Source organism: Zonotrichia albicollis, chromosome 5 (assembly GCF_047830755.1).
Source record: "Zonotrichia albicollis isolate bZonAlb1 chromosome 5, bZonAlb1.hap1, whole genome shotgun sequence".
NCBI classification, from domain to species: Eukaryota; Metazoa; Chordata; class Aves; order Passeriformes; family Passerellidae; genus Zonotrichia; species Zonotrichia albicollis.
Genome location: NC_133823.1, coordinates 53,526,924 through 53,542,161, shown reverse-complemented (window position 1 = coordinate 53,542,161; position 15,238 = coordinate 53,526,924). Strand labels below are relative to the sequence as shown.

At 39.3% G+C, this 15,238-nt stretch overlaps 1 protein-coding gene across 2 annotated transcripts in view; it reads right to left on the bottom strand.

Annotated features, from left to right (window-relative positions):
- Window positions 1–14,942, bottom strand: part of STX18 (syntaxin 18) — a 60,421-nt gene extending 45,479 nt beyond the window's left edge. Inside the window, exon 1 of one of the 2 annotated variants that reach the window (XM_005485753.4) lies at window positions 14,581–14,942. In XM_005485753.4, the coding sequence (XP_005485810.2) occupies window positions 14,581–14,745 (165 nt within the window). In that variant the 5' untranslated portion in view covers window positions 14,746–14,942. The remainder of the gene's footprint in view (window positions 1–14,580) is intronic. The other variant, XM_026792602.2, reaches the window with a different exon arrangement.
- Window positions 14,943–15,238: the final 296 nt, after the last annotated feature.

Here is a 15,238-nt window from a genome sequence, read left to right as displayed (position 1 = left end):
CTCCAAGTTTGAAAAGGTAATTGAACTCAGTCTATAATTACTGGATTAGATACAGATGGGCTCTGTACATTTCAGGGGAGGAAAGAACTGTTTTGATTCATTTTATGATTGCCTGTAAGGTCAGACTTTTCAAAATGTACTTTCATCTGTTAAATAGTTTCTCAAAGTCCCAGGGGGACATCTTCAATAACTGATGTTTTAAGCAATTTGAGTCTATCAGATCCAGTCTTTGAATGTAATATGCTGTCCATTTTCTAGAATTATAAATGTGCATGTAGGTTAATTGCTACAACTCAGAGAGAGTTTCAAAACTACATTTTTTCAGAAAATTGCTAGTTTTACCCAAAAACTGTTATGAATAAATATTTTCAGAATTATTTTGATTTAGGATACAGCATATCTTTGGAAATACAAATAATGACACAAATTAGAAATGTCCTTACTCATAATGCCTCCCCACTTGGGGAATGCTCTCTTAGGACCAAAGTGAACAATATTTGAATATTCTCAACTAAATAAGTGCATTTATTGAAAAAAAAAAAAACAAGAGAAATATGTTTTCATAAAAAATACTTAAAAACACTTGAGAAGACTTCTTTTTCCACAATCTCTTATTTGAGCCTTCATCCTCATTCTTAGTCAAGATAAAATGTGGAACAAACAATATGTAAGCATTGAAATTTCACTCAGCTAAGAATTTTTTGCAGTATTTTCTTCAATTAAATCAACCATAACTCTGCAGCCTGTTCCAGTACAACCAGGATTTCATCTTGCATCATTCAATGCCTTGCTCAGTTAACAGTTCAAATGCTCTGCAAAGAGAATCTAGCTCTGCACTCAGTTAGGGACTCTCAGAGCTACTGTAATAGCAATTTAAAGCAGAAAACACACCATGCAATCAGAAGGCAACATAATAGTTCAGTTCATAGTCTTAAAAGAGGTAGGAAACTTAATTCCAAACTTATTATTCAAGAGTTTCAGTTTCTTTGTATTACAACAATCTTCTTCCTTATAAAATTCCAACAAGAAAATATTTTTTGTTAAAACATACATGTGTGTTTAAAATAACAATATCTCACAACAGCCTCAGTCAAACAAGTTATCTTTGTAGGATCTATATCCAGGCATACATCTACAGAGCTGCTCTGCCAGAGCCTTGGTATTCAAGCACTGGCAATAAGGATAATTGGAGCTATGTTAACATAATATCCTTTGTCTCTCAGTGGGCTAATGAACAAACATGTTATCTCATGTAATTTCCATGATTAATGTTTTATTCATATTATTTCAAAGTCGTCCACAAGAGGGACAAAACCTGAAGGCAGACCCAACCACCAGAAAGCCCCAGCAGAAAGACACATTCTAATAACTGAATTACCTGTGTGCCTGCTCGGACAGAAGATCCTGTCCATCATCATCAGGCTGCACAGAATTCCCACCACAACTTACAAGTCTCACCGAAAAAAGAAACTTGTTCTGCTGCATTTTAAGAACTGATTGATACAAATCAGTTTGTTCAAAACATTTCAATCTATAAAATGCCTGCAAATAGACTATGGGTTTCTGCAGTAGTAGCTCTTTTTTTAATTGTAAGAGCATCAGTAGCAACCACGTCATAAGCAAATAAAAGTAGTCCTTCAAATGAGCATGCAATTTCACTCAAAAGGCAAAATCCATTTAATATTTGTATTATCTTCTTCCATCTAATGGATGTTTTGAATGTATTTCTTCAAAATTGAAATAATACTCATATACAGAATTTGCATGAGGTACATAATACAGTTAAGTCTCAATCTTAAGAGCGATATAGAAAAGGCTTCTTCTCCTTCCTTGTAAGCAACAAAGTTTCCTTCAAAAAATACACATGCCTTATTTCCCTAAAAAATAAAACTGTACATATTTCAAGTGTATTGTGGAAATCCACATACTATTCCTGAAACTACTGTAATTTTTTAGACAATAAATTGTGAAGAAATGGTCAAGTAAGTGAAATAGCCAGGCCATAGCACCACATGTTCTGTATGCTGCAACACATCAGAAAATGAATAGAATATAAGAAGTTACACCAGGTCACATTTTAGACCAACTAATAAGCTCTTTGATATTTTTCCTTTTTCTTCTCCTTCACATTTTCACTATCTGTAATAAGTATTTGCTGTACAGTCTCTTACATCATGTTAAAACCCATAAGAAACTGTATCTGAGCTCTCATAAGTATTTCCCATTTATACTTTAACAGATTCCACAATGAGCTAAAAATTTTGGGAACGGAAAGCAACATCATCAAGAAAAATAAAGTGTATTCTTACAAGCTAGTCTCAACTCACATTATGTTGTATAATTGTGTCTTTATACAATCATTAAAAAAAAAAAGATATCCTATTCACATATATTAAATGTAGTCAGTATGCAGACTACAGTGATGTGGCACTATTTAATCAACAATCACTTCATACTGATTCCTTCAGTTCTAAAAGTAAATAAATAAATAAATAAATAACCATCTTTGTACATCACTCATCCCCTGAAATCTGTGGAAAAGAAACCTGACAATTAAAAAAAAAAAAAACCAACATTAAAATGTGGTTGCTTACTTCACAGTAAACTTGTGTGGTAGATTCAGCATCCTGCAAAGTCAAATACAGCTATTTTACTTTAGAAATACTCTAGCATGATTTGTTTCCCATAAGTTCATTTATTATTAAAAATGAAGAGAGAACATTCATACATTTGCACAGTCCAAGGTTAGACTGATCAGAGTCACAGGTCACTGGAGCAGCAGTCTGGGATCTGGAAAAGCAGTATCCAATTGCTTGCTTTGGTATGAAGCAATAAGGATCTGTACATCCCATGTGTAAAAAGGAATTCCAGAGCCATCTCTGTGCATTAACTGCTGCATCACTTGTAGAGTACCATGTGTATTTTGAAATACATGCACTTGACTCAAGAGATTTCAAGTGATGCAGAGTTTACCAAATCAAGGATCAGCTGAATCACACCTCAAATAATGCATCCTACTTGCAGCACTGTATCTTATTTTGCTGTTTAGAGGATTCATGAAGAAATAAGTATTTTTTTTTTGACTTGTGATCGTGCATCGTAACAAAATAAGGTTAAAGGATTTCTCACTGGAAGGTAATTTTTCAGACTTTAAATCATTCTTGTGGCTCTTTCTGTCAATAGAAAACCCCAAAACCCAACAAAGCAACATCCCACCACTACCACACTTCTGAAAAAGGTTGACATCAGAACTGGACACAACATTTTGCCATTTTAATAGCGCTATACACTTTCCCTTTAAGTGACCATTCCCTCTATGTTTCATTAAACTTACATCTTATAAAAACTTAAGTTCCATTATTTTGGTATTGGCTTCTATGTGCAATATTTACTAGAGCCAAACCCACCAAATTATGCCCTACCACAGCCCCAACCAGAACCAATAAATGCCACCCTTACACATGCAAAGGTAATATCATGCCCAAGAAATACACAGATGTATTTCATACATGCACATTTGCATTTATGTAATAATTTTTCTATACAGTTGAATGAGGAATGCCTCAATTTAAGTCTACACAAAGGAACACTTTCCCTTCAATATCACAGCAGAAACTGCAGCTTGCACCACACTGTCTAGCTGAATAGACCCAAAGAAAATAACACATAACAAAGATAACTGAAGAAAGAAGAATTTTGAATTAATCAAAAATTTGTAGCTGTCACTTGAAAACTAGCATGCAACAAGGTTCTGAAAGAAGAATATCCCAAGAACACACACATCTGTTTAATATTACAAGCCAACTGTCAACATCCTAAGTGAAGTTTTAATTTAATATTTTTTCTTTCTTGATGTTTTACCTTTAGTCAATGCCTTGTGAGAGTATCAGCTTTCTATAAGAAACTGTTAAATATAAAGAAATGTTATTGTAGCATGTTTATAAAATCATAGTTCGAGAACTTTTTATTTTTGTAAGGCCTGACCACAACTTAATTATCTGCAGGACATTCCAAGCTCACTATTGCAAGCTCCAGTTCCCAAGCAATTTTAAACAATATCTACTGTACAGGACATACAGCAAAGCAAATACCACAACATGGTAGTGTTTCAAGAAGTCACCATTAGACATGGTTTTTATTTTCAATAAATAAGTTTCGCTACTAATCATTAAATGGTTTTCATCACCACTACATGTTTGCCTTTCACGCCTGCTTGCTATCAGTGTTTATTTTAATATAAGAGAACAAGTCATAAAAAAAAGGCAGATACCATGTATAACATGCTGTATGTTACACACAAAGTGTCCTAAGGGCAGAACGTTCTTCTACAGCTCACACAATGTTTTCCTTCTTTTCCAGGAAAGAACTAGAGTAAAAGCAGGAAACAAAACTTGTTAAATTGGAGATGGGGGAAAAGTGAGCTCACACAAAAAGACTCACAGGAAGGTTAGAAATGTTTAAGGGAGAGAAATCTCAGGAGTCCTGGGAATTCAGATTTGTTTTTTAAAACATCCAAATAATCTGAAAACAGTCAAGAAAAAAAATTCCATCATGCAATTATGTCCAGATTTTACCCATCAGTCTGAAAACCAGCAGATGAGACAAGACTTTTATAACTCAGAACTCCAAGAATCTGTTTTCCTCCCCAAAACACCAAACACCTTGGTTTCAACCCATAACTGACAAACTCCTGTTTTCCTACCCTTTAATCAACTCTCCCCTTCTCTGGAGGCTGCTGCCACAGAGCCAGGGAGGAGCCCCCAGGGCACTCATGGGGGGCTCCCTTCACACCTCCTCTTCTACCTGACATGCCTCAGGTGTGTATTTTATTCTAGAAATCCCCACAAGTTCTGCAGCAAAATTATTTCTGGTCTTCTAAATAAAGTGATATTTTATTTTCACCTTGACTAAACAGTGGAGGCCTTAGGGTTTTTTTCCATAAGAAAAATTTTAAAATGTACGGAATGACCTTATTAAAATTGTAGTTATTCTAGTTAGAATATTAGAATAATACTTCATATTAGAGGTCAAATAAATTTAGGAGTAAAACCAAGACCCCTTCTCTTATTTTCCACCATTAATCAACATAACATTTCAGAGCTTATGGATATCCCCACAGAAACTCCACCAACATTCAGCTGAAACCCACTTCACTCTTCCTACACAGATGAAAAATTGGAGAGGTGGGAAACAGCAGTCAGTTGCATCTACAGAAATTTCTATACAGAATGAAATATTCAATTTAGAACTGGTGAGATTACTTCCATATTCAAAACTGTTTGAAAATCCATAAAAAAAAAATCCGGTGTGAAATAACAAGCAATCCATTAATAGTGGAAAATCAAAGAGGAAAGAAAGTTGGATTACATTTAATTGTACCTGTTTTTTATTTTGTTTGCTTTTCAAATGCTGGACAATACCTGCAGAAATGGAACAGATGCAAATTTGAGCCGATGCAGCACATGCACTTTTCTACAGGTCTCACCAGCCTCCATCGAAAGAGAAGGCAGAGTCAGAATGAAAGGGTTAAAAGGGACAATAAACACCTGATCACTATAAATGTAATTTTTTGCCAGACAGAAAGTTTTGACAAACCACCCTGAAGCCAGGAAACTTGCCTTTTCAAAAAAGTATGCATCATTTAACATTCTATGCAATTATACCACAGTGTAATATTTTAACACTAAAGAACATTTTCCTCGAATTACTGGAAATTATTCATACCTCCAATTTTCACCCCTTAATTGCTCTCACTGCTGAAGCTATCATGGCAGGTTTTAATATTTGCCAGTCTGAAAAATATTTTCAAGTACAATGGACTGAAGTTTCAAAGACAGAGCATATAATTACATAACCTTTCACTGAAAAATTGTATCCTTTTATCTGTGGTGAAACACACAAAAACTTAATCGAATCATTACCAAAAAATCACAAGCTATCAGCTCAGCATTACAGCAATAGCTAAACCTGATGACCAAAATGAGTCTCAATTAGCAAACACACAAGTGTGAGTACTACTCATTGAAAGCAATGACATGCAACCAATTTTTGTGAGAAGTTCAAACACCTTTATGTTTTGAAATAGCTGTTCTCCGAGATTAAACTTTTTTTGTGAAGCATAATTTGCATCCTAAATAAAAATATCTCATTTTATTAATATTTCAACATGCTTCAGAGTTTAAACCAATTAACATATGTGATGATTCAGAAATTCTGTTTGATAATTGTCACAGAGGAGAAAACTCCTTAGCCCAGACTCGATTTAGCAGAAAATAACAAAAGAAGTTACTTTTCCAGTGTCCAGGAACATCATCTCTACCTAAGTGAAGAAGCAGGATGCAGCATGCACAGCAAGAACTGCAGGATGCTGGAAGTGTCACAGCCAAGACCTTCTCTGGGTTGCTATCCACCAAAATTGTTCTATTTTCAAAAAAGAAGAGGAGGAGAATAATCAGACACCTTAAAGTTACCAACTTCCAGGGAAATTAGCTTTATTTTGGCCTCAGTATTAATAGCTGGAAAAATAAACCTCACAGTGGCATCACTTAACAAATCACACCAATATTCTTTTGTGTTTGCTTATTTTTATGTTCATTTCTGTCCCAAACAAGAGGCTATATTTCAACATAAATAAATATAGACCCCAAGGCTTGTAGCAATGGCAGTGCATCAAGGTACTCAAAATAATGAGCTGCTCTTGCTCCAAAGTCTTTGATAAAGAACTCAGTAAAACAGCAAAATGTATAAATGTATCGGGTAAATTCAGTAATCTGAAAATATTAAGTTCCAGCTTTTTTCTCCCTTCTTCCCTTCCTCTCTTCCCCACTTAGATGAACTATATCACAACATCATAATTTCCTGATATTCCTTCTTCTCTCATATTTCTACCTCTAGTATTAGACCGTACCTTTTACAACCTCGATCATTCCATTTTCTTCCAGCTATGCCTGCACACTTTCTGCTGTCTCTCTTTTCCACTGTATCTCTCCAGCTTTTCAGACACCTCAAGGCCCACCACCCTTCCCCTAGCCCATCTTTCTCCTGCAGAGGTTATGCTAATGTAAATTAAGTTTAAGAAAAGAAGGAGGCTACCCATGATAAACCTCAGCTTTCTTCCACTTCCACAAATGTTATCCTTATTTGTGGGAGGATGAAAAAGCAAGAGCTTGGAAAAGGTGTCAGCTTCAGAGAACACCACAATCAGGAAACAGTTCATAGTTACCAGCTGCAGGATACAACAATTCCTCCAACTCCAAGCCAGGAAAGAGCCTCCCACAAGCAGCCTGGAAGGAGGAGAGGTGAGGTGAGGACGAAGGCAACATCCTCAAAATGGGAACTGCAGTGTTAGATACTTTTGGACTCCTCAGCACCACATGAGGTCCAGTTAGTCAAAACAAAATTGACAGGCAACTAAGGAAAGTTGTTTCCCGAGCCAACTTTCAATCCTGCTGTTCTGTTAAATTCAAAAACTAATTCCCATGGAGTTGAGAATGTAGTTTAAAACAAACAAACAAAGCAGGGGGAAACAATGAGAGACATTTGCACAGACATTTCCCAAAATGCAGGAGTTCAGAACTTTTCCCCAAGGCCAGCCAATACCCTCCTCACTGTTTTTGAAGTGACTTTTGCTAAAACCAGAAGCATCACATGGGGAACATTAGTGATTTGGCATTTAGTCCTAATGTACTGAACAAGGTCAGCATTTAGTTCTTCTCCCAGTTTGTTGGTTTTTTTCCCAATCTTTATTTTGCTATTTCCTTTACCAGCTTTTTATATGTTTCTCATCTACTAATTAAAATTATCGTCTTTCCCTTCCGTCTCTCAGACTAAATTTCTCTAACAAGGATGAAGGAAATGAGAAGTAAAACCAATAAATGCTCATAATAAAAGACTAACATTAACTGTAATTTGCACAGGGGAAGAGATAAATCTGAGATATTAGGCAGCAGTATGCTGTAACTCCCTATTTGAAAAAGTACAATTTCAAATTATACTTTCTGCCTACAACATGGGGGAGGGAAACCCATGTGCATGTAAATAAGTACAAAATGCAACATCATCGGTGAACTTTGGGGGAAAGAGCAACTGTTCATTAACTGTTCATGAGAAAAGAAGGAATTAATCCTAATGACCTCAGCAATGGGCCCAATTTAATAGAACTTAACTCTCATTAAAAGTCAAGTGAACTGCAATCACTCACTGTCCAAAATTTGGCACAGTCATTCATTTCTAATAAAGACTCTAATTTGGCTACACCACAAACAGTATATATTTCCCCTGCATTCAAATATTCTCTCATGGGAGTTATTCTTATGCAATCAGCAGAGTTTAAAAAAAATCTTATTAAACAGCCTTATTAAATCAGGTTATAATTTTTTAGTTGGAGTATAAAACCAAAACCATTAAAGCACACAACTTCAGCCATTTTTGGCCATTTCCTTCAGAGCACTGGTAAGTATCAGCTATCCAATTACAACAGAAGCAGATCACTACATGACCATGCAGTCTCTGGTGCTCTGCCTGTGTTAGCCCACAATGCTAAATTCACTCTTGGATATGGAAGTTTTAAGGATTAAGTCCCTTTCAGTTCTGTTTCAGACCTGGAGAATACATGTCCCATCTCGTAAAGGTTAATACAGCAAACTGACTATTTCATTACTTTGGATATTCCCCAGTTTTTTTTAAAAGCTCATATATAACCTCACTTGTTCTGGAGTCACCAACCTGAACTTGACTCAGAACCAGCATCATAATAATTACAGTATATGCCAATAAAACATTTAATATTTGGCTTTTTTATTTTTTTATACCTTTCATTTTTAGAACAGGGATGGTGTTACTCCTAGGATCAGTACATTGGTACCTGCCACTCACTGAAGTTATGATCTATCTGAAACCAGTAGGCAGTGGAAAAGCCTGTAGACCTCCCAGTCTGCAAGTCAACTTATTCCTTATCATATTAGAATTGTATTAAGCACAAGGAATCCTCTGAAATCTAGATCTCTAGACTTGATCTACTAATATTTTTCAAACTTTCTATTTGTAAACACCTAGATATTTTCCAGCGAGTGTCTTGTCTTTCCCTACTAGCACTGAGTACATTACACCATTTCAGTGGCTCAGTTTTATTCTTGGTGCCTCTTTCAACAATCCTGAACACTCTGAAAGGGATCAGAAAGTACATATGTTTAAAAAGACTCCCTTTTATTTGTCCTATGTCAGCAATGACATCATGCTATTCAAGGTGGTCTCTATAGTCAGTTTGGGGGACCAGCTCCTGGTTTGGGCATTCCCCATGCCTTTTTTAGGCTTTATTCAATGCAGTGACAGTGGCAATGAATAAACTGTAACTTCATACACAAACACTCCTACCTTCTTCTGTCCTAGGAGAATGCTCTAAATACCAGTCTGTACAAAGATGTGCAGGAGTATCTCAAATCTGGCACCAAGGACAAAAAACCAGCACTCCTTTTCTTCTAATAGCACTGCTATTAGAAGATTAGTTATCCCATAGGTTGCACTCCAAACAATGAAATAAGTTGGACTTTCACATGTACACATGAGTAGCTGTTTTACATATAAAAATAAAAAATAAAATAAAATAAAATTATAAAGTCACCACTGCCCTATGTGTAGCCAAAGCAATGTACTACAGAAGTCAAGGCCTTGAAATTAAAAGGTTTGCTTAAAATTTATATTCAATGTCATTTGTTCTAGCTTTCACAAGAACTAGTTTTGGAGACAAGTTTTATGTGGGGATTTTTCCTCCTCATTACACATTTATACAGAGCAGCTGAACATAATTTTTGTGTGAGTATTGGCCTATTGTACCATGCTTTTTTTGAAGAATCAGTTAATCATCCTACAGAATCCATACACAAAACTTATACGAATAACAGATGTTGAAGCCTCATGAATCTGGCATCCTTATGTGTTCAACAGCTTCAAACATGGATATTTGATCATTTTGAAATTTTGCACTTAAAGATTTAGAAGCATTTAACCTTTCAAATTTTCCATTCTCAAGGATATTTATTCACATATGCCTGATATTGTTTTTGAATAATTTTTGTTCCAACTCTTCAGTTTTTAGCTTTTCACAAAACCTGAAATAAGATGATTTCCCAAAGTAAAACAGATTTTATTCAAGACTGCAATTAAATCCACCATGAAATCCAGCTTGATCGTTCATTTATATTTATTTCTGTTTATTGGCTGTATCAGCCTTGATTCCATTTCTCCAACACAAATTGAACAGTCAGCAATCATAAAAAGTTCTTGTTCCTTCTATATTTTCAAACATCTAAGAAGTATATTTGACAGAGGATATTCCTAATTGCTCTCATGTGCCATAAAAAAGTAAAAGGGAAGGCCTTTAGGAGTCACATTTCCTAATACTGTCCTAAAAGAGCAGCTCAAATGCCAAAGACTGCAAAACTGACAATCTTTTAAAACATCCAAAACAACAGACTGAAAGCATTGTAAAGCTGTGAACCAGTGTTACATAAACTGGGGCTCTGAACTGCTTATGTTTGTCACTGAGCATTTACTGTGAGCCCATTTTTTTACTTAAATATTTCTGCTCAAATCTTTAAAATTCTTCAATCACTTTGCTTAATCCCAAACCTGACACCATACCAAGGAACAAATGTATTGGATTTGTGTGGCAAGGTTTTGGTATTAAGATTTTGGTTTGTTTCTTATTATCCTCCTCTGATTTGACTGGTAATAAATTAAACTCATTTTCCCCAACTCAAGTTGGTCTTGCCCATGACCCAGTTGCTGAGAGATCACTCCCTGTCCTTACCTCGACCCATGAACCTTTCATTCTATTTCCTCTCTCCTGCCCAGATGAGGAGGGCAGTGACAGAGCAGCTCTGGTGGGTACCTGGCATCCAGGCAGGATCAAACAACTACATAAGCCTATGAAGAAATGCAAACTTTATTAACCCTGGATACTGCATTTCAAATGTCACCATAAAGTCTAAGAGAAAGAAAATGTTTTGCTTTCATTCACTCAAAAGCACTAGCATACACATAATGAATTCTAAGCCTTCTATACATTGCAAGTAATGGAAAGCCTGTCACTGGAACTGTAGCTTTCCTGTAGCTACAGGATCCTGATGATCCTTAACAGTAATTTCTTACGTGGTCCTAGACATTATGCAGATGGTGAAGAGACTGAGAGGTGTCAAAAATTTTCCATACCATAAAAAAACATAAGTCGCATTACATATCAGACAGCCCAATGGTTGTACAATGGCAGCTGACAGACCAAAAAAAACCCAAACCAAATAAACAGTGATGGGTCAATGCCAGGGCAAAGTAAATCCTTTCAACAGCTCAGAGCCATAACAGCCATCTTTGATTTATATGAATTGAACAATTTTATCACAGTTTAATAACATCACCAACAACACCAGTCTCTGCAACTAACTTTACCATGGTTATAGATGAACTCCTAACATCATTGTGTTAAGAACTTAGTCTCAAATACAAAAACCTTCATCAGCTCTCCAGAGACTGCAGCAACACAGTATACCTGAGCATAAAATAGCCAGCTTCAAAAAAATATAAACTAATACAGAATACTGAAATATTTACTTGTGAGTTACATAAAACACCAAGAGCACACATCTCTAAACCAGCTTCCCTACACAATATCGATTCAAGTCAAAACTCTTATATTCTACATTCTCTGTGCCTCCCTCAATCCACCTAAAAAAAATCATCTTAAGTTTCAGAATGTAAAATAGGAATTTATAGCTTTATCTCCCAGGCACAATGAACCTCTACATAAATACAGAAGCTGTGTAGGATTCTGGTTACAATATTGTAGGATTATTGGTTACAATTACTGGTTACAATTTGTTACAGCTTCTCCTCCAAACACTGAGCACCTTCAATCTTCCCTCCCAAACATCACTTAGAGACTGTATACAAAGAAGTCAAAACCCAAAGAAGTTTCCACAGTCCTTTGATGCTACAGCAAAAGTCACAGTCCTTCAGGGGCAGAAAGGAGAACGAGAACATTCAATGTATGATAGTTATATCACTCAATACAGTTCAGCAAAGTGCTCAAACACCTAAATTATGTAACACAAAATCTTTGTGGGATGGGCTAGAGAGATCTCTGATCCTACAGCTGAGTGCCTGCCCAGTGCCACATTCCAGCTGTGTTGCAGCTGTGAGCAACTGGCTGCTCCTCCTGGAGCTTGGAGCACAAGCAGCATCAGCACAGCTCCACCTGCAAGATGCTGGACAAGCCCACACAGAATAGAATGTTGAAAGGAGTCTTTATGAAAGACTCCTTTATGAGTCTTTAGAAGACTTTATGAAAGGAGTTCTTCATGCAGACTCTATTATTTCACTACTTCCACATTTGCATGTCAGGTGGAGAACTTGCACTAAGCACTTTGGGCTTCTCTAGTTTGGAGAAAAGAAGGCTGAGTGGCAACCTCATTGCTCTACATTTGCCTGAGGAGAGGACATGAAGAAGGAAGTACCAATCTTTTCCCTCTGGTATCCAGGGTCAGGATGACTGGGAATGGTTCAAAGCTGTGCCAGGGGAAGCTTAGACTGGACATTAGGAAGCATTTTATAATGAGCAGGTGGTTAAACATCAGAAGAGGCTTCCCAGGGACCAGGCTGGTGCCCCAAGCCTGTCAGTGTTCAAGGAGCATTCGGACAATTCCCTTAATTACTTGCTTTAACTTTTGCTCAGCCCTGAAGGGGTCAGGCAGTTGGAGCAGATGATGGTTGTAGGTCCTTTCCAACTGAAATATTCTATTCTGCAACCAAGTAAGGCATAAAGAAAGTGGTGACTAAGTGTAGCTTATTCAGGGTCTTTACTATTAGAGAGTAATCACCTACATGATTAAACTGAACTGTATTTGGCTGAAACAAACACATAAAATCATCATTTATTTTACTATAAATCTTAATAATTCTAGCTGCAGTTTCAATGTTTTATTCACACATTAAAATGATGTTCTGTGGTATGGTGGGCTGTTGGCTCACTATCACAAAGGTACAGGACTTAGAGAGCAAGTCCACCTTGCTCCTTCTCACTGACCAGCTGTCAACAGGCACCTCGTGTTCACACAGCAACTTTTGCTTCTTCTCCAAAGTCACGTTTATATAAGCACCATTAATTAAATCATTGTCCCACTCAGACAGTTCAGCTCACCCCCCTTGGCACTAGCTGTTTACTTCACCTGATGCTCTTACAAATTAAACAAGACATTCTTCTCCATGCCTTTGTCCTTCTTTCTGTTGTCTGGACAGTGCACTGAGGAAACTCAGAAAGGGTGAGGAGTTCAGAGAAAAAACTGGGATCATCAGAAAACAGCAGCTGTGAACAGGGGTGAGCCAAAGAACCAGGGCAGAAAAAAAAATGCCATGGCTATAGCATGCTATCACTGCACAGGACCACAGCAGGGCAAGGAGAAGATGGAGGTCAAGGTAGGCTTGAGTATGAACAGAACTTTAAAAAACAAAACCAAACTTGGGAATAGGCAAAAGCAAAGAAGCCCTGGTAGCAGGAAGGTAAGGGGGAGCAAAGACTAGAAGGGAGGAGGAGGTTGGCATGAACCTAGTCTGAGACTGTAAATACTTTGAAATACAGACACGGAAACTGAGCAGGAGGAATCAAAATGAAGACAGAGAAAATAGTGGCAATAGTGGCAATGGGACAAAAGGCTTGTTCAGAGGGAACAAACAAATCTGTAGCTATAAAAGTGTCTAGAATGGAACCTAAAAACCTCATATTTCCTTGTGCTTCCTCTGCTACTATAAACCACTTGTGTATTTCTCATTTAGCCCCAAACTTACAAACCCATTCTGTAAGTCTGTCTCCTCACAGTTCCTTAGTTTTTCAACATGCAGTCCAGTGCTTTGTCAAAGACATGTTATTCAAACCCTGCCTTTGACTCAGAATGGAGGAAAAGAATATGCAGCAAAATTGTCTTTACAGAACGACTATGGACTGAGGACTGCTGTTAATGCCGATCACTTTCACCTCTTTTACTCCTTAACTTTTCAGTGTTTGTCTTTGCAAGTCTTAAAACTTTCCGACGACCTTTGTACATGTAATCTCCTAGGGCTGGCACTTAGGTGCCACCCCGCGTGAGAGCGGAAGCCAGCACGCCAAAGGCAGTAAAGGGAGCGGCGCTGCAGACGCAGACGAACGCGTGTGCCATGGCAGCTGTGTTACGTGGCAGCCGGCAGCAGGAATCAGCCGTGCTGAGCCCGCAGGCACGGCCGCAGGGGCGGCGGATCCGCACGGACACAGCCGCAGCCCCGGCAGGAGGGGCCGCGCCGCGGGGAACGCGGGCGACAGGCGGGCTCGGAGCCGCCCCGGCCGCGCCGGGCCCCGGCTCTCACGGCGCGCTCCCAGCCCACAGCCGTGTGGGAAAGTGCCGCCCCGCCGCTCTTTGCGGGCGACTCTTGGGCCCGCTCGCTCTCCCCCGGGAGCGCCGGACGCTCCGAGGCGGCGGAGAGGGCCGGGCTGCCCGCCCGGGAGGAGCCGCTGCCGGCGGCCCCGGCCGCCCCTCGCCCTCCCCCCGGGGCCGCACTCACCACCTCCCGCGCCCTGCTGGTGAAGTCGCTTTTGGAGCGGGCGGTGCCCCGCTTGAGCAGCTCGTCCCTGGCGCTGTCCCCCGCCACCGCCACCCCCAGCGCCTTGTTGCGGGTCTTCACGGTCTTCACGCTGGCCTTGAAGAGCAGGGTGATGTCCACCGCCATGGCGGCCGCCGGTGCCGCCGCGCGCCCTTCCCCGCGCAACGCGGCCCCGCGCGGCGCGTTCCGGCTGAGGGGCGGGGAGGCCGCGGCGGCGCGGGAGCGGCTCCGGCCGCGCCAGGCCCGGGACAGCAGCGCCCTGGGAGGGACGGGAGGGACCGGAGCCGTGTCCCGGCACAGCCTGCCGTGTAACCAGCGCTGTACGGAAAATAGAAGGTGTACGGTGTAACGATCCCCCTCCAGGGCGTCCTGCCAGGTGTAGCCGAGCAGTGCTGGTGCAAGGCAGGTTAATTAGAGCTGATTAATACATATTAACGCGATCTGCACTGCGATCTGGGGTAGGCGCTGCTATGAGACTCCCCTAGGCAATGCCATCGGTGTGATCAGACACTGATTTCCCTGGTGACAGGGACAGGACCCGAGGCAATGGCCTGAGGTTGTGTCGGGAGGTTTAGGTGGGGTGTTAGAAAATGTTCTTCTCCCAGAGATGGATACTGGC